General features: G+C 50.6%; 6 protein-coding genes across 6 annotated transcripts; 2 read left to right on the top strand and 4 right to left on the bottom strand.

Annotated features, from left to right (window-relative positions):
* Nucleotides 1-277: 277 nt before the first annotated feature.
* SNOG_15032 (hypothetical protein) lies at nucleotides 278-847 on the bottom strand (the record flags this gene model as incomplete). The annotated part of the gene is made up of 1 exon (XM_001805144.1): nucleotides 278-847. The coding sequence occupies one exon, from the start codon at nucleotides 845-847 to the stop codon at nucleotides 278-280; it is 570 nt and encodes a 189-aa protein (XP_001805196.1).
* A 626-nt stretch (nucleotides 848-1473) lies between these two features.
* On the top strand, nucleotides 1474-2155 carry SNOG_15031 (hypothetical protein; the record flags this gene model as incomplete). Its single annotated transcript, XM_001805143.1, has 3 exons — nucleotides 1474-1602; nucleotides 1799-1935; nucleotides 2050-2155. 3 exons carry the CDS (start codon nucleotides 1474-1476, stop codon nucleotides 2153-2155), a joined length of 372 nt encoding a protein of 123 aa, XP_001805195.1.
* A 3640-nt stretch (nucleotides 2156-5795) lies between these two features.
* SNOG_15030 (hypothetical protein) lies at nucleotides 5796-8952 on the bottom strand (the record flags this gene model as incomplete). The annotated part of the gene is made up of 4 exons (XM_001805142.1): nucleotides 5796-8098; nucleotides 8146-8613; nucleotides 8645-8674; nucleotides 8754-8952. 4 exons carry the CDS (start codon nucleotides 8950-8952, stop codon nucleotides 5796-5798), a joined length of 3000 nt encoding a protein of 999 aa, XP_001805194.1.
* A 179-nt stretch (nucleotides 8953-9131) lies between these two features.
* On the top strand, nucleotides 9132-10841 carry SNOG_15029 (hypothetical protein; the record flags this gene model as incomplete). The annotated part of the gene is made up of 3 exons (XM_001805141.1): nucleotides 9132-9426; nucleotides 9482-9998; nucleotides 10047-10841. 3 exons carry the CDS (start codon nucleotides 9132-9134, stop codon nucleotides 10681-10683), a joined length of 1449 nt encoding a protein of 482 aa, XP_001805193.1. The 3' UTR covers nucleotides 10684-10841.
* A 718-nt stretch (nucleotides 10842-11559) lies between these two features.
* On the bottom strand, nucleotides 11560-11834 carry SNOG_15028 (hypothetical protein; the record flags this gene model as incomplete). Its single annotated transcript, XM_001805140.1, has 2 exons — nucleotides 11560-11639; nucleotides 11705-11834. 2 exons carry the CDS (start codon nucleotides 11832-11834, stop codon nucleotides 11560-11562), a joined length of 210 nt encoding a protein of 69 aa, XP_001805192.1.
* A 3958-nt stretch (nucleotides 11835-15792) lies between these two features.
* Nucleotides 15793-16245, bottom strand: SNOG_15027 (hypothetical protein; the record flags this gene model as incomplete). The annotated part of the gene is made up of 1 exon (XM_001805139.1): nucleotides 15793-16245. One exon carries the CDS (start codon nucleotides 16243-16245, stop codon nucleotides 15793-15795), a length of 453 nt encoding a protein of 150 aa, XP_001805191.1.
* Between the last annotated feature and the right edge of the window lie 2165 nt (nucleotides 16246-18410).

Genomic DNA, 18410 nt, shown 5'->3' with positions numbered 1-18410 from the left:
AAGTTCGTGTATGATCGTGAACCCGGCAAAGAGAAGGGTAGAGAGCCGAGATGTCAAGCGATGACATGGGTGGAGTGTTCTGGTAAAAGACCAAGTCGTACAACAGGATATGGTGCGATGTAACGCAAACGGCTGTCAATCGGATGTGACTCATGGTGTCTGAGACAGTGGCAGGGCCCCAGGTGTCGTGAACCACTCATTCCTGATGCAGGTGTCTTGTTGTGTCACTTCAGTCTGAGCATTTGCTGGTACATGTTCAAAAGGCGGTGAAAGAAGTTCAGATCCAGCGGCCAGTGTGTTGTTGATGGGTGCCATACTCAGATTTGAGGTCGAACTTGAAAGCCGACGCTTCAGAAACGGAAGGGTAGTGTATTAAAGGTTGCGATTTGCGAGAAGAAGTAGAGGCTCGGTTGAATTCACTGCTTGGTGAGGTGGGCGAGTAGGGTGTTGGAGGCCGGTCGGCAATGGATGATGCAACGCTAGACTTCCTCCGTACTCGTTCTGGTTTTCGTATTGAGCTGGACGGCGATCTGAGGCCATCTTGTGGTGACGGTGTTCGGGGCGGCTCGTATGTGTGAAGCTCTTTCTCGAACATTGTTGGTGAGATGCGATCCCGTGTGACTACAGGCCGGATTCCGTACTTCTCCGGACGCTGTGTATATTGACTGGGCCGCCGCCATGATTCGAATTCGGCGTCGTCCAGTGGCGTTACGGCTCGTAGCGAGAAGCCTCGTACCCGTCTCTTGTTTCGCCTCCAGCAGAACAGGACGGCAACGGTGACTGCGAGAAGAATAAGAGTGCCTACGACGGCACCAAGTATGATCCAGACCTTGGTTTCTTGCTCCATGTTGGATGTGATTAACGGGCTGGTAGAGTGGATTGGTTTTGGATTGAGTTATCAGAAGACCTTCCCTTGAGGTAGGAAAGTGCAACTGTTGGGAGACGGTAGTTGACAAAGCTCCAAGATACGGTATGAAGGAGCGAGAGTGCTTAACCAAGCATGACCATGGTGGATCGGAGTTGCAGCGACGAGCAGGACCCGGATGAGGAGACAAAGGATGTCTGAGCCTAAAGCTGATATGCACTCGGAGGGCAGGTACGGGTAATAATGTACAGTGGGACTAGGTGGAGGGGCTCAGAGGACGGAAACCTGGTCATGCGTGCGTGTATCGCCTTGCTCCACAGCTACCTAGGATAGTAGCAATGGTATGTGACTAGCGGACCGGAAACAGACAGAACAAAGCGTCGTTGTTCGGTTAAACGCAGTAGAGGCGCACCGAGCAAGAGGACTCTTGCGGCTTATAGAGACGGACTGGCTTGGCTAGAGGCAACATGCAGGTACAAACCAGACCTGAGGGTGGGTAGCAAAGTCTGTTAGTACGAAGAGGCGCTGAAATATCGGTGAGCAGTGCACTAGACGACACCCATGATGGTACTAATTTCGACAACCTTGGAACGCCGTTGAAGTCGAACATGGTCCATGTCCTCGAAAGGCAATCTGCGCCGTGGTATCTGCCGTACCACTGCAGGGGCATTGTCACTCCCGTCCAGTCCACTTGCAGTTCCACGCTTCCAGGCACCGAGCGACGTGGCGTCGGGAGGGTCAGCAACAATTCGGCTGTGACAGCACATCAGTGTCTAGGGCCAGACTCAGGGGCACAGCAGCATCGCGAGATCGATTAGATGAGGTGGACAACACACCGGTTTGCGCATCCCGGTTTGCTTCTTCTGAACGAGTCCTTGCTGCCCCAGAGGCGTCGGACAGGATGAGACAAGCATGCGCATGGACTGCAGATAGGGGCGTGTGCCTGGCAGGCCTCTTCGCTTCGAGCGCAGCACTGACACGACGTCGATCTACCAAACGACGCTAGCCTCTCTGGAGATAGCCTTCACTGCTGCACTGGCCAATCCGAGCCCTTCAATAGCGGGCTCTAGGTGCGTCCCGTCAGATAGCTTCCCTATCTTAGACCAGCCCCTCGGAGCACTCCAAAGTGCGGAATGGCGCGCAATCGAATCCTGCGTGCGCATCATCTTTACAACACCATCCAGGCTAATTCTACAGCCGACGGACACAGCGCGAGGAGGGCACGAAAGCGAGATCTGGAGCCCACCTTCAGCGAGCGATGCGGTACCATTGCCGGATGTTCCTGGCTAAGCTGCAGCAAACCCTGCACTTAGCGACCCACTGCTGCAGGACACCGGACGATGGATTTGCGATGCATCGACATGTTCCCAGTCGCAAGCGGTTGCTTGGACACCAGCCTGCCAGGTATTCAGCGCTGAATGCCTGATATGCTTCATCATGGGGCTGAATCTCGTGGCAGCCAATTGCGACGGCGCGCACGCGGTTCATGGTTCGACAGCATGTCGACGTGAAACGCTCCAGAACGGGCCAGCACAAGCACGATGACGCCTTCCAAGCGGCACTCCGACTCAGTGTCATGGAACCGTCGCTTCTCTTCGTTATTAGTTCTTCAAAGCGTTTAGTCTTGCTGAGGCAGTTCGCCTGGCCCTCCATCTTCAGCCACATGCCGGAGAACCTCCGAAGCGCGCTTGCCATCGTAGGCAAATGCTGTACACATGGAAAAGCAAAAAGTCGTCGATCAAATCGATCCCAATCAAAATCTGCAGAAACAGAATATCAGTGCTTTCTTGACTCAAGCTCCCAACAAGCCAGAATTGCTAATGAAAGTCCTTACGTCGAGGAGAATTTCTGTCCGCAAGTCGCGATCTACATACGCATCTTCCCTTAACCGAAATGAGAGCTCGCTGCAGCACGACAGAAGCGGCAGTCATGTCTGCCCTTGACATGTACATAGCCGCACATCGCTTGCACACATTACCATTCCAAGGCCTCACGCCGCAAGGCCAGTAGGAACACTCCGCCAGAAGAATTCTTCGTTGATGAACCCTTGAATTGGAATTCCGACGACGATTGCGATGCGCCTTTACCGCTAGATCCGTGAGGTCCATCCTGGAAATCCCAACCTCAAGTCTCACCGGCTAAAGAACGCAACGGCACGTGGACCTTGATCTTCGACGCGAGCAAGCGAGACTGCCCCATATAAACCCACTTGGCGCAGGGTCAGCTAGCTGGCGGTTCGAATACGACCTTGCCGTGTTGAAGATCACAGGCGCGCGATGCTCTCATGTGAAGACGACGCAGTCAATAGGTAGTTCAGCTGAAATCCGATAGCTGAGCTCTCATATGTACCGATGTGGTAGGTGTTAAGAAAGCTTACAAGCAACATGCACCGAGATGAATTGTCCTGACCAATCAGAGGCCTCAAGTGCCATGTCCAGGTCAGAGGTGAAATCCGACTACAGCTTCAATTCATATCGTGGTTCCAGTAAAATCTGGGAAACATCGACACCCTCTTTACTCAGTTGGTACTCTGCTCCGAAAGTGTAATGTAAAGGCTGAGCACAAATCATCTTACCAATTCGCCCATTTGGCCGTTTGGCGGGAATTGGGACCGATGACGACTCAGCAAACAGCATGGCATTTCACCCAGAGCAAGGCTGGTGACTCGGCCAACCTATCAAGTCTTGAAGCGCACAGCATGTGGACAGCGGGAACCACTCCACCCGATATCCAAACACCTGTTTATTTCGAAACCCCCACGGGAAACCTGCTCATTTTGTTTTCATATAAGGTCCGCGCGCTCTTAACAGGACCCGACTCCCGGCTCGACCATTGGTATTAACCAAGATTTGTCCGGACTGCCGAATAATGGCGTGGCCATATACCGATCCCGACGCATATGAGCGCAATTATCGATGACCGCTGCGTCGAGTGCGCCTGTCAGAAATCTCATGGCATTCCTGGGCATGACCTCGGATCAGGCCGGAGCCAAAGGTCAGCAGGTTCGTGTGCGCTGAACGGTACACTTGCGTTGGATCCCGTGCTCGACGTGCGATCGACCCATGGTTCTGTTCATTGACTGCTGCAGCTGCTATCGATAACCAAATTTACGGTTCACTTTGCATACAAGCAGATCCAATCGACAGCTGTTTGACTAGTGGTCGCCCAGATATTGTGAGGTCTTGGAGCAATACTGCGGAGAGAACTCCAGCAACACCCTGCAATTTGCACAGTGCTTCTATCACGATATGCCAGGGGAATGCAAATAGACGGAGCCGCTTGCTGCAAAGTGAGCACTTCAGAATATAGATTCATATAGCTTATCGTTGACAACTGATCTCGCTTCTGCGCAGATACGGCACGGAGGTGTGGTGCCTTAATTAACACTGAATTATCGTTACATCGCAGCCACATATGGACATTTAACGTGCTTTATCAACCACCGTCATTTCTCACCACGTCCGGGAATGCAGTTTGCTACGAATCGTCGTTTTGTGGTTCCCACCATCAGTTCTTAGCGCATTCGATCCCCGCTTTGTCTCACAGTTACAGTTACACCGCATCGACGCTCTCCAGAACTTTCGCCTTCTCCGTGCGACTTGCAGATCAGCATCGCTTCTTCCCGTCGAGCTGAACCGCGCCCAATTGTCAAGGCGCAGATAAACTCCGCGCTACGCAGCTATAGCCTGCCTATTCCTACCAAACTAAATCTCGATCAGGCGCAGGTACTGAGCAGCAGGTTTACTCGCAGGGGCGGAGGGCCTCCGGGCCTTTTAACTCGGCACCTTCAATTGTCAATGGTAAGTTTGCCGAGCGGAAAATCGATATCGGAGACTCCGGTGCATGTGCTGTTTTCGTCAATGCAACACCAGAGCACGAAAGCTTGTGCAGTGTCTATCATACAAGACTTGCAAGTAGTCGACCAGACACATAACTCGCGGGATATAAACTTTCAACAGTTGACAGTCATGACGCCTGACACCTGCGCCTGGTGGTTGCAGTTCGCGGCCGCCTCCTCGCTTCAGACTCAGGGGAGAAACGAAAAAGTGAACGTGTCCACGCGCAGCCGTTCCTGAACCTTGTCGGTCGAGCCACCTGATCCGTGCAGGATTGCGTGAACCAAGCCAAGACTCCAACGTTCGACGGGCTCATTATCGCGTCATGATCGCCGCGAGGCTGTTCTTCGGCGCGAACGGCGCAAAGGCAGGTCGAGCGCGATGAACATGCTGGAGCGGCGCGGGTAGAGGCAAGCGATGTTATTGCTGGGATTTTTCATGTTACTGTCTCGGAGATTTAGCATCTTGAGGAAGGGCTCCTCCGGGAGTGCTTTTTTTTTCCGATCAATATCGATGTTAGATGTGAAGATGACTTGGCAATAAATTTGTCGCTGTGTCGTCTCGAGGAAGGGCCTTTGCAATGGTTCAAGGTCCGAACGGAATATTCGGTTGCTCAGTGACTTGCCGTAATAAATGAGAAGCATGTGAATTCGCTCTGACGCAATGGCCAGGAGCTGCAAAGCGATTTATTTGATTGACACGGCTTGATGCTCGAAATCGCACGTATCTGCACGTCTTGCATTGCGTGATACGATAAGTTTACAACGCCTTCTCGAAGGGAGTGATGTGTGCAGGGGTGAGCATAGGTACAAGCATATCCCCTTCTAGGAAAAGCATAATATTGAAGAAACTCCTTTCAGACAAGAGCGCTCATGGGCTGTGCATCTTCTTACTCAACCACACGACCTTCAAAGCAGAATGTTTATGATTGACAGTACATGTGTGAGCTATCGCGTCCTGTTTGTAGTTGACATTCGACGAGATTGAAACTTCAGTAGATGTGTTTGTATTCCTCACTATGATCCGATTATTTTTGCACTATACCACAGTCCCAATACCACCAGGTTGACTCATGGCCATGCGTATCATGATTCTCAGACCAGTGTCAACCTAACCTTCCTCTTCCCTGTGCTCTCCTCCATCTCATCCGTGATCCTGACCTGCACCTTCTCAAACAGCTCCACCTGCCTCTTGACATCGCCTTTGATGCTGAGCACATAGTTCTCCGCATCGAAGTCCGCCTCCGGCTCTGGGGTGGCCAGCTCCCTCAGACGAATGAGACTCTCGATACCAAAGCGTGGCACAAAGACGACGAATCCGTTCGAGAAGATCTTCATGACGAATCCATCTTCTGTAATATCCTTGCCCTTGAGCGCCTGGCCAACGTAGTATTCGATGGATGCGCGCCCAGCGTTCTGCGCATTGCGATGCCTGACGTTGATGTTCTTGCACACAGCTTCCAGCTTCGCTTTGGACTGTAGGCTCGGATCCAACTGCTCGTACTCAATAGCAGCAGCGAGTTGTCGATGCGCTTCCAAATCCGCATATCGTCGAATGGGACTGGTGAAGTGCGTGTAGATCTCGCTCGCTAGACCATAATGCCTGAACTCTGGATATGCCTGTGTGCCTGCACAAAAGTACTCGGCGGACATCATGCAGCGCGTCGCCATGATGCGGACGAGGGTGTTGAAGAAGGGATTTTTGGGGTCAACGCAGGTATCGAGCGAGTCAGCGAGGGCTTTGGAGCTGTCGGTCTTGAGCTCAAGGCCCTTCTTGATCTTGAGTTGGTTGCCGAGTTCTTCAAAGTTGGTCTTGGGTGGCGCAGCGTGGCGGCGTAGAAGAGCAGTTTGAGGGAATGCTTCATAGTTGCGGGCTGCAACGCTGATGTTGGCGAGCAACATGAACTCTTCAACGAGGGAGTTGGTGTCAAGAAGTTTCTTGGTCTCGACATCGACAGGATCAGACGTCTCAGATTCGGTGCGGACTTTGACTTCGGGTGAAGCGAGATTAAGTGCTCCTGCATCCATGCGCTTCTGCTTCAGTTTCTTCGATAGCATCAGGAGTGTCCGCATGCCGTTGGTCAGGTCATCTTGTTGCGACTTGTCATCGATGCGAATCTGAGCCTGTTCGTAGCTAAAAGCCTCTCTTGAACGGATGACTGATTTCGTGAACTCTGACTTGACGATGTCCGCATCTGGTGTAATCTCCCACAAAACCGAGAAAGCGTAGCGCTCTACGTAGGGCTTGAGTGAGCAAAGATCCGTTCCGAGCAGCATAGGCAACATGTCTATGCGCTTGTCTACGAGGTAGACGGTCGTTCCGCGTTGGCTAGCCTCCTTGTCCATGGCATTGTTCGGTTTGACGAAATGGGACACATCTGCAATGTGAACACCTACCGCGAAGTTCCCATTCGGCAGCTTGGTCGCGTGAAGAGCGTCGTCGATGTCTACACAACCCACTGGATCGATACTGCAGACTAACAGATCTCGTAAATCTTTCCGACCCTTCCAACCTGGATCCTCCGGGCTGGCAGGCACCTTCCAGTCGTGGCCTTCCGCGGGCAAGCAATCCAGTACAGTTTTTGGGAAAGGCTTGTACTGCACATCATACTCCAGCAAGAGCGCCTCGGTCTCTGCGCCCTTTGACTCAAGTTCTCCGAGCGATCGCACAAAGTGACCAACAGGATATCGCGAGTCCTTGTCCCAGGAGTCGATCGTTGCCAATATGCGCTGACCAAGGAGCTCTCCCGCCTGTCGTGTCCTGATGCGAATCTTCGGAATGCGCTTGTCCATAGGCACAAGAAACACCGTCTGTTGGGCTCTGCTGGTCTTGGAGCTTGACCGCACCGAATCTCGGTCGATGTGGCCAACATATTGTCGCCAGTTACGCTTAGCGATACCCACAATTCGGGCAGTTGGCTGAGGCTTGCCTTCTGCCGTCTGTCCATGCACGCGTTTGACCTCTTCCTGTAATGCTTTTCGCTCCTTTTCTGATACGACGTTCTCGCCATCTTCAGCTTCTGCGTTGTCGTTCTTGTTGAGAGTCTCTTCCTCGATTATCTTCGTCGAGGGTGCTTTCCATTGGTCTTTTGGCAACACTTCCACGACCACAACATCGCCAGATACTGCTCGGTTGCTGTTCTCTCGTCCGAGAATCAGAAGTGACTTGTCGAAAGCGGGTACGTGGACTGATCCTTCCAGATAGTTGTATGTCGAGACATTGAATATACCTTGATGCATAGTTCCAGCCTTCACACCGGTCATCATCTTCGATGTTGAGATGTGGTCAGAGTAGAACACTTCAGTCTTCTTGGATCTGACATCTCTCTGCTCTTGTGCGGCGCTCATCATGTCTAATAATTCGTCTGCATTTTCCAATCCGTTGACAAAGCCAGATACTATGAAATGTCAGTACAGTACAGATCCCGGACTTAGTCGTACTCACGGCTCACTGCAGGTATATCCTCCTTCTCTGCTTTGCGGAGATTGTCCTTGTCGTCCGTGATCATAATGACGGTAGGGATGCGCTGTTGCGTCTTGCTGCGTGCAGTGACGGCTTCTGTAATGTGCTGGTTATACCACTCCACAGCTTTGCGTACCGCTCGATCATTCCTGTCATTGATGCTCTCGCCGGCATCTCGAGCTACATGCGTCTCTTGGCGGAACTCATTGAAGAACACATAGAAGCGCTTTCCTTCATTCTTCGTCAAAGCAATCAGGCGATGGTAGAGCGGTAATGAGCGGTTCTTGACTTCTTCAAGCACGGTCTGAAGAATGATCACATCGTGGAATGCTGTCTCCACCTCAAAAAGGTCCATTCCATTCAAGAGCGCGTTGGTATCTGGAAGTAGGTACAGGCCATTGGGGTAGTCGCTTGTTCCTGCTGGTGTATCTGAAAGCACAAATGGCGCGACTGTTTCGATTAGCCAAGTTCCTACACTTACTCTCATTAATCTCACCCTTTTTTGAGTAGTCTGTTGGTGCAATGTCTAAACACGCTTTGCATAAATGTGACGAGCAAGGGATATCTTGTCGCAGGTAAAGCTCTCGGACAATTTTCTGGACCTTGCCACTTTTGGTCGATCGCACGTAGACTTTGCTCGACAAGTTCGACTGACCGCGGTCGGCCGCAGTCGATCTTTTCAGACTGAAGTACTCCATATCGCTTTGATTGCGTATCAAAGCTGATGTTGTTGTTGGCTGTTGGACAGTTTGACGGTTGCCCTAGAAGGGCTTTGATGCCAAGACACATTGTGCTAGATCGAATGTGGTTAGCACCACATGGAGCTTGAGCCAGATGACGGAGGTTGCAGCTCTGGTGGGCCGTGATAGCATCGGAACCACAACATCAGAGCTCCAACATCACCTTCGCGCCCTCGATACCCCCTCTATCTGTGTGTATAGCCTCACAATAATACACACTTTCTCGCCATGGCATCCGGAGAGCAGTCGTTCCTCGCTTCGATCCAGAACAACATCCGCGGCCGGCCAATATCGTGGGAAGGCGCAGTGCGGGCTAAGACCATCACGGATGCAGACCTCAAGCAGATCAAATCAATTGATAAAGTGCGGAAGGAGCAAAGAAAGCAGACGATAGAGAGCGATGTGGATAGCTTCGTGACCCTGCTGCTTGGCGGCAACGGGTCGCAGAGCATATTCGAGGCGGCAGCGAAACGCCAGGACATCATCCACTACATGCTGGTGCTACTCGCGGACATGATTGACGGTATGGCGAGGTCACGGGACTTTGGGGGAAGAAGGCATATCTAACCCATGAGCAGACATACCCGCTCTCACAACAGCTCTCGTCCAGCATCCTGCGCCTTACAAGCCGTTCCTGCCACTTTTGAAGAACAGCGACGACCCCGTCCCTCTTCTTACCTCCAACGTCCTCACTGGACTTCTGTCACACGCTGTCATACAATCCTCGAAGAACACGCCGCAAGTCGACGAAGCCCTCCCCCAGCTCTTCAGCTACCTCTCCACGCTCGCAAAGTCGTCAGACGCTGCCTTGCAAGACATCGCTGTCCGATTCTATTCGGCTGTTCTCCGCAGCAGCAAGGCCAGGAAGACCTTCTGGAAGCAGAGGCAAGAGACTCTGAACCCTCTCTTTGACATTCTTCGCACGGCAGCAGGCGCTGCCAAGGATACGGATTCGACGCTGTATGGTAGCAACAGCATTCGCAGCAATGACGGAGGACTTGCTGGTGGTGTGGGACTACAGCTCCTGTACCATGTGCTTCTTGTCATCTGGCAGCTTAGCTTCGAGGGCGAGCTTGTTGGTGACGGACTCCAGGAGTACGTGTATTGTTTAACTAGAGAAATCATCTTGCTAACTGTCTACAGCGACCATGACATTGTAGTCTTGTACGCACAGCTTCTTCGTGTATCGCCCAAGGAGAAGACTACCCGCCTCTTGCTATCTACCCTCGTAAACCTCCTCACCACCAACCGCCAGTCGCTGCTGCCCACAGCCGTCCTCGCCCGCCTGCCAGCATTGCTCAACAGCCTGAAATCGCGTCATCTGACCGATGAAGACGCTCTGGAGGACCTTCAGTCTCTAAACGACTTACTAGAAGAGTACACCAAGACACAGACTACCTTTGACGAGTACGCCGCCGAGCTGAAGTCCGGCCACCTTCGCTGGTCCCCACCGCACCGCAACCCCACCTTCTGGAGCGAGAATGCGCGGCGCATACTCGAAGACAACAAGGGCGAGCTCCCACGCAAGCTTGCTGAGATTCTGTCAAAGAATTGGGAGAACGACAAGCAGGTCCTCGCTATCGGTTGCAACGATGTGGCATGCCTGGTCAAGGAGGTACCGGAGAAGAGGCAGCAACTCGAAAAGTTGGGCTTGAAGGGTAGAGTCATGGAACTCATGCAGGAGGCAGACGAGACCGTGCGGTGGGAAAGCTTGAGGGCTGTCGGCGAATGGTTGCGATACAGCTTTGAGTCTAAGAGCAGCGAGCTTCCGATGCGATGAGCACCGTAGCCGCTACCTTGGGCACATCATTGAAGTCATTTGGAGCGGATCGGTCATGTGAGTTTTGTTTTGAGGTCACAAGTGGAGATAACTCGTGGCACTCATAGGGGATCGGATATTTCAGTACAAGTGAGAATCTGTACATCATCTTACCCTAGTCAGCATGCATGGAACATCGTACATATTGCCCTTGCATGTCCCCACGCTTTGTTGTTCCAATGTCACACAAATTCACGCACCGATGACAAGGTCTGCTTACGCCGAATATGTATCATACTGCTGTATGATCACCCCCACGCCTCCGCGTTATTCCGAACATCACTTGCACGTGCAGCGACACAACCAACCAGTCGAGATTTTCCCGACTTTGCTTATCAACTCCCCATGATCTAGCCTCGCGCTCCTTCGGAGCTGACCACCGATCACGGCCTGAGCAATATTTGATCGCGTCCATCGGATGTGATACATCGCCTTGTGACGCTCAACTCCGTCTTGGACCCCGGCCCCAGTCCTTTGCACTCATCCACGTCGCCGAATGCAATATCTGGATCTTATCGATGTGATATAGCGCGTGCGCTTGTGATGCGAATCGGAGATTTATGCAATAGATGAGGTCGGAGGAAGTAATATGGGATGGGTGGTATTTAGCCGGCCAATGAGTACGCGATAATTTTGGATATTGGGAAAACGAATGCGAGGTAATAGTTTTTGTTTGCAGTGGGCTAGATAGGTTTAGGTGGTTCAAGGAGTACTTCCCACAGTCACTCTTCGCAATCCAGGTCAAACACCCTGAGATCGTCAGTATCGCACTCATCAAACTTCCTCCATTCGCATCTCTTAATCACCCGATACTTCTCAACGCCTATAGAAGAAGCATCATCCCGGTCTTGTCTCCTCAATTGTATCTTCGCCTCGTGTGAGCCCGACCCTTCGCAGGATATGTGCATAGTCAATATCTGCAAAAGTTGTCGTTGCGCGTTTGAGATTGTTTCTGCTATGGCACATGTGGCTTTGAACGTACCGTCGACATCGAGAGCAGGCCTTGGAAGCGTATTCGAGAAGTGCTTTGGCGCGAACACTGTGTCGCGATCTTGTGGTAGGAAGAAGTAGAGATCGAGTGCTTTGAGATTCATCTTTTTGAGGAGAGACATGGAGGCGTCATCAAGCTGTTTGTATCAGAGTAAATTGTCACTTGGAAGTAGGAATTCTTACTGGGTTGTCATAGTCTAACGTGGGCGAAAGCGGTATATCCAGTCCTAAGCGTTCGAGAGCCGTGAATCCCTCCGTTAAAGACACCATATACTCGATGTCTAAGTAACTCCAGAGAGGAACGGGAGGATACTGTGGTTTTCCATGTCTACTTGGCAGATATAGTTCTCTTAAGCTGTGTCTCTGTCTTTGAATTGCTGACCATAACTGTCTACCTTCTTTGGGGCCATATTTCGGGAGCCAATCCTCGATGTACAATCCATGTAGTTTCAGTACATCTGATTTTAAGAAGGAGCATAGGTAGGATATTTCAAAACCATCATTGTCCCCTATATTCGTCCGAAAATACCGTAGATTCCGGAAATTTTCATGGCGACAAGGGGAGCTGTATGAGTAGAATGGAATCCAGTGTGGTGTTTCAAGTCTCTTCAGATTCGCACAATCCACAATGTGACGTATAAGAGAAGACGGATCATAACGCGACGAATCCTCGCTAAGTCCTTTCGAGATTGTTGTTACATCCTCAAGTGATGGAAGAGCAAACTGGACGTCTTCCCACGGATCTCTATCGAAACTCTGTCCGGCTTGCGTGAGATCAATCCGCAGTGACTTGCAGTGGGCGCCGAATTGCAGGAAACTGAGAAGCTGCTTCAAGTCCGAGGAGCAATCCTTGCCGTCAATGATTTTATACTTCTGTTCAACTAGTTAGGGACACGCGAGTAGAGGTAGATCCAATCTGGTTATGTAAGCCTCTGCATTTGTCTGTTGATGGCGACGGACCATTATTCTCACGTCAGGCGATATCCTCTGCAGAACACGTAAGATCCGAGTACGCATCTGTGTATAGGCATGCCAGCTGCGAATTGTTGAGCGCGTGGAAACAGAGAAAATAAATAGTCATACCGAAACGGCCGAACTTTCTGGCAATTTTCCAAGATGGCTTCTAGACTGGCTACAGAGTCAAATCCGTCGACACGAAGATGCGGAACATGGTTCAGGAGCTTGCTACCCGTCTGCCCTTCTAATCGCTGCAGAAGTACCTCGTATGCTTTTCGCTTTTGACTCCCTTGTAGTCCAGGTGATAGCAATATGTTTCGGAAGATGTACAGCGTTGCGATTATGTTCAAAGACCGTGACACCTGGGCGATTGCCAACAGGGATGTGCGTGATGCAGCATACAGTTCTGAGCAGATGAGATGAAGGATATCGTCGACCAAGTCTAGAAAGCCAGGATGCTGTGAGCGTGGTTCGCGCCTTTTAACTGCCATTGGATCTTTCGGTGTCTCAATTACTGTCTCACCACAAGATCTGATGTTGTCAGAATTGCTGGATATCGCTTTAGATGCCATAGGTAATAACGCTATGACCGGTAAAGTGGTAGAGCAGATATTAAATTGTGAAAGGCAAACGAGTAAAGAGCTGAGCTTTAATTCTATTGGTAGGGCGGTGTAAATTGAACCAAGCCATGTCACTGGCAGGAAGACCAGGCAGACGCGGCATGTTGGTGGCCTGTTTCTATTATTAGATATACATCATTGCGTGGAATCTGAATTCCAAGAACTCATTCAATGAGACTGATCGCGCATACATTTATGCAGAACGTTGTTGCAATGGTGAGCATCGGAACTGCGCGTGTTCACAGTATAAGGTTTTATTGCTTCTACTCCCAAATGGGAGAGGTCCAGCTCTTTCGCCATGACCTACAGTCTCCTTAAAGTTATCCTTTAGAATAGTCTCTTCTTTGTTCTTTCCCATCTGCCCTCTTTGCGCCCTTTCTCGATCGTGCCGACTCTGATCTCGATCTTTCTCAGTGCTTCCTTTAGTCTGGCAGGGCTTCGAAGTGAATAATATGCTCGAGACTCACTCTCCCTCTTCTCACGTGCCCGTATGTACTCAAATCCCGCACCTAGGAGAGAAACACTGTCTGTGCGATCTAGATATAATCTTGATGCGCGTGGCATTCTTTCCGTTTTGCGGGCATGGGTCAGTTCTTCGCGAGTGACGATGGGGCCTATGGCGTTGATGTAACTGACCAAACAGAAATGGACCGCGAAATCAAGAGGACTCCGAATCTGCGACAAGGGAATATCCGGAGATGATCCGCCGCTCTCATAGATTCGTCTTTGTACGGTTGAGCGCCAAAGTTCGTTCAGGTACTCCACAGGGCAAACATTGTGGCTAAACTCTACGAGTATAGCGTAGTCAATGCATATCCTCAGATTCGTCCATCTCTCGTCCAATGATGCTGGAGTAGTCTTGAATATACCCATGGAAGCATTAGCCCAGCGTCTTTCAATGTCAAATGCATCGTGCCCTGTGGCCTCCAGTACCGTCTGCCACAGAGTACCAGATGTTAGAAAATCCTTTGCAGTACGGTGGATCCAGCCAACACGCGAATCTGTAGAGCATTAATGTCGGGAATCACATCAATTTGTATTGACTGACCTTCTGACAGTGGTTGATCAAGTTGTGTTGAGCGATTATCTACTTCGAGGAAGCCCTTGCATCGAGACATTAGCCGCCGGTCCATTGTTTCCAGCCGACTCAGAATTTCGTCTGGGGAAAGACTCCGCGTCTCGTCTTGTATTGTAGAGTTCTCGTCCTCATTGTCAGCAAAATACAAGTAAAGCAAGTGCGGTCGGTTCATTCCTGCAACAAGACGGAGTAGTTGACAAGCGTGTGTGAAGTAGTCCGCATCCAGACTTCTCAGCAGCTTACTGAAAAGTTCTTCTAAGCCGGGAGGAAGTGCGTTGAGTCTCCGAGCCAAGTCTGATAAGCGATCTGCATTGGAAAGACCATCCAGCAACGACCGAACCACAAGATAGACCCAGAGAAATACGCCCGCTGACTTCTCTGCAATGCTATCTATGAGGCTGGAAGCACCGGTAGGCTCAAGCCTAGCAAGCCTAGTATAATGCTGATTGTTCGCAAAGAAGGACTTGATGTAATTTTGAACATCGTTCCGGGTAAGGTCTTCGAGTCGAAGACTTGGTCGGTCCGCGAATGCATCTGAAAACACTAACCATGGCCGACTCGCTACGCAGATCTTTACGTGCGGGTGATCGGCGATGGATAGAACTAACTCAATGAGTTCTTTTGAATCGCCATCGAACTCATCCAGCCCGTCGATCATGAAGAAGAAATTCCGTGGAGTAAGCGGTGCAGAGATCATGGTCTCAAAGGCTTCCCGCAATTCGGACCACACGAGTGGTTGTCTCCCACCCCCAAAACCAAGGAATTGTTGGTAGCGTTGTTTGAACACATTCAAAAGAGTATTGTTATCTTCTTTCAATGAAGAGTAGAGGAGTGACTGAATGAGACCTTGGCGGGACATTTGCATCACTGTCCCCGAGTTCCAGAAAAAGAAGCCAGCCTTTGTCAATGGTTTACTGTGGCTCCAAGATTTCAGGCTATTCCATGTGCTCGGGTTGTCAAACATGAATTTCATGAGCGTGCTTTTACCGGACCCCGGCTTGCCAGTGACCCAGTAAACATTTTTATCGTCAGACGCTGACAGCCAATCGGCGAAACTATCCCAGTTCGTACTGTCTTTATGAACTCTGCTTTTGTATATCCATTGAAAGGTTTCGCGATGAGCTTGAGGTATGCTGCTATGCCGATCAGACATATCGGCGAAGTACAAACGACCCAAAATGGCATTGAGAAACCGCTCCTCGATGTCCATATCAATTGAGGATATGAGGCGGTCGGAAAATGCGGCCAGATCATGCTGTGTCGTAGGCTGCCAATCATGGTCTCGAACTGCAGCAAGAAATGTTACTTTCCGGTCGGTGAACTCCGCTGTTTCGTTGGGCGGTGGTTTCTTTCGGACAGATCCATTTGTCATGCCCTGACTATGTTTCCATGTAAATGCGTGTGGCAAGTATAGCTATGGGAGGCCTACCGAATTGTAATTAGCAGTGTCGTGTCGATCTGCTTCCGAAGTTCATCGAGCTTCTGCTTGAGTGTAGTCAGACTTTTTTGCTCGAGCACACTGCGTAGGCCTTGACTCAAAGCGCCCCTCTGGCTCCCATCTTTCTTGACCCTGCAGGCCTTGAGCGTCTGGTTCAGCTCGTTGGCCAGAGTGTTGCTGTCTTCCGCAAGCTGTATGAGCTGTTGATCTGGAGTCTTTCGGTCAAACGCTCCCCTCGTAAAGGCCTCAATTTCGGTCTTCGACATCAAGTCCTTCATGAGATCGTCTAAATTGGCAGTCGCATCTTCGATAAGCGTGATCTCCTCGATACTGCCGTCGGCTGACTGATAAACCTCTCTCGTTCGAGCGATCACCTTTGAGGAAAAGTCGACAATTTGGATTACGGCTGATGCGATAGACAGAGCACTAAGCGGATCCATAGCTTCTGGCTGGTGATTTAGATAGAGGGCAGGATTGAAGAGGGGAAAACTGTGTGAGTGAGGCTGAAGCTCATGAGCTGGCAGTTCCGTCAGCCACCTGCACGCTAAGGATCAGGGTTGTTCAGCCTCGATTTTGCGGCGCCTAAACGTGAAAACAATTCTGTTTGCCATAACCATAACAGTGAGTTCATGATACTCAACTAATAATACTTATTGTGCAGAACAATCCCACTTCTAGTGAGCGTGGAGCGACGCGATCATTTGGGTGCCTTAAACTTCATATTCCAGCTACATGTCGAAATTCGATGGGACAAGGCATTGCATCTCTCCTCGACTGTCTCAAACTTGTAAAGGGCAAAAGCGTCTATCGATACTATCAACCAGAAACTGACAGTGCGGCATCGATGAGAAATGGACAGGGAAGCCTAGAAAGTTGTGCCCCAACCAGGAACGTGAATGCGGTCTCCAGCTCTTTGTAAGGCAGATCAAACTATCGCGTATATGTCCCCTGATGTGATGATAGACAATAAGAAATGCAAGACGATTGACCAGTAAAAAAAAGTCCACGCGCATGCCAATCATTTCTTTGAAACGTATATCTCTAGTAAATGTCTGCCGTAGAAATGTCAGAATGCTAACTGAAGCAGACTTGATGAAGTTTCTTGCTCTCTAGGCATAGAACTGTTATCATTCAATCCAAAGTTTCAGTCCAATCCCACTGCATTCACTGGTGAAATAGTTGAGTTGCAGAAACCTTTGCATGGCGTGCAACTACGGCGGAAACTGATCACACCACCTGTCGAACAAACCACCTCTTAACAAACGGAATGGACCATATACTATTAGCAATCTCTCAGCCATACCCTCACTAGCAAATCCTTCTTGACGTATCACCAGGTCGCGCCACAACTTCCCGGTCAAATCTAGCTCTTTCTCACTAACTCCACCATGATATTAACACAGCAAACCACTTGCCCCGGAAAACATGCAAACACGCTGCGAACACCATCCATCAAACCAGCGGTGTGCCATATCAAACTAAATCATAGCGGTGAACTATGAAGTGCCGTGCCGTGCAATATGTTCCTAGCTCCCGTCAATGTCAAATACCCCAAGCCACCAAAAGCTCGCGCGCTCCGTCTGAACATACGGTGAACAAGGGCATTTCTACGGCCGGGTCGTCTAGTGTAACGAAATATTTCCTATCTGATACGGCCCGAATTGTCCATGTTCGATTACAAAACTACCCTGTATATCCGCCACGGCGGACCTGCCGTGATTGTGCACATGTGCATTTGAATAGTTTGCCATCTGTGAGGCGCGCCAAATGTCGCTATTTGATGGCGGCTCTGCGTCCCAGCCAACCATTGCGCATGCGAGTCATTAGACGACGAGCTCAGCCACGATTCTACTCGATGTGCACACTTGCTCGACTAAAATCGGACTTGAGGGTGCGAGAAGTGAATTTGACCAAGTCACCGTTTGTCGTCTTCTCTGACGCATCCCACCAGTCAAACGCCGAAGTAACCCCAACGGCAAGAAAATCCCAAGCTCCTCCCGGCGCCATTCCAAGCGAACATGTAACGCCTCAATAGTCTTATGCGAAACATCCAAGATTTTATCCTTTTTCTTTTTCCCCGACCATCGGCAGCGGTGTGCAAAGCGCCCCCCAACCCGTTTTCTCGCGTGCTCCGAAACCGAAAGTCACAAGTCACACGAGACCCAGTTTGATCGCTTGTTTCTTAGCCTCTGCAAAGGCGACACTACAGTAGATTCACACACAATGTGCCGAACTAAGATGGACCAGAGCAGGGCCAAACACAACACAAAAAAAAAAGGCCCGGTCGCTCGCGAGTACGTTCCTAAAACACCAAGTTGACTTGTTCGTTGTAGGAAAGACCTCGGCATGACTCCTACCCGACCGGTAAACCCGGGTAATTTCCTCCACCATCTCACCTGTCAGATTAGCGAGCCCCAGCCTGCCTGCCTACCAGCTTACCCATCACACCCACTGTCTCGCCCGCAAAAGCAACCTGGCGTCAAAGCGTCTTACCCGCACAATTCCTCCCAAACCCTTGAACCTTGTTCGTGACGTTATTGAAAGCCGCCGGCACGATCTGCAGCCCCGGCCGCATCGGCGCAAAAGAAGAACGTGCATTGTCGCT

This window comes from Parastagonospora nodorum (genome assembly GCF_000146915.1).
Source record: "Parastagonospora nodorum SN15 chromosome Unknown scaffold_35, whole genome shotgun sequence".
Lineage (NCBI taxonomy): Eukaryota > Fungi > Ascomycota > Dothideomycetes > Pleosporales > Phaeosphaeriaceae > Parastagonospora > Parastagonospora nodorum.
The sequence above is the reverse complement of the archived record's forward strand: the minus strand, read 5'-3'. Positions and strand labels throughout refer to the sequence as shown.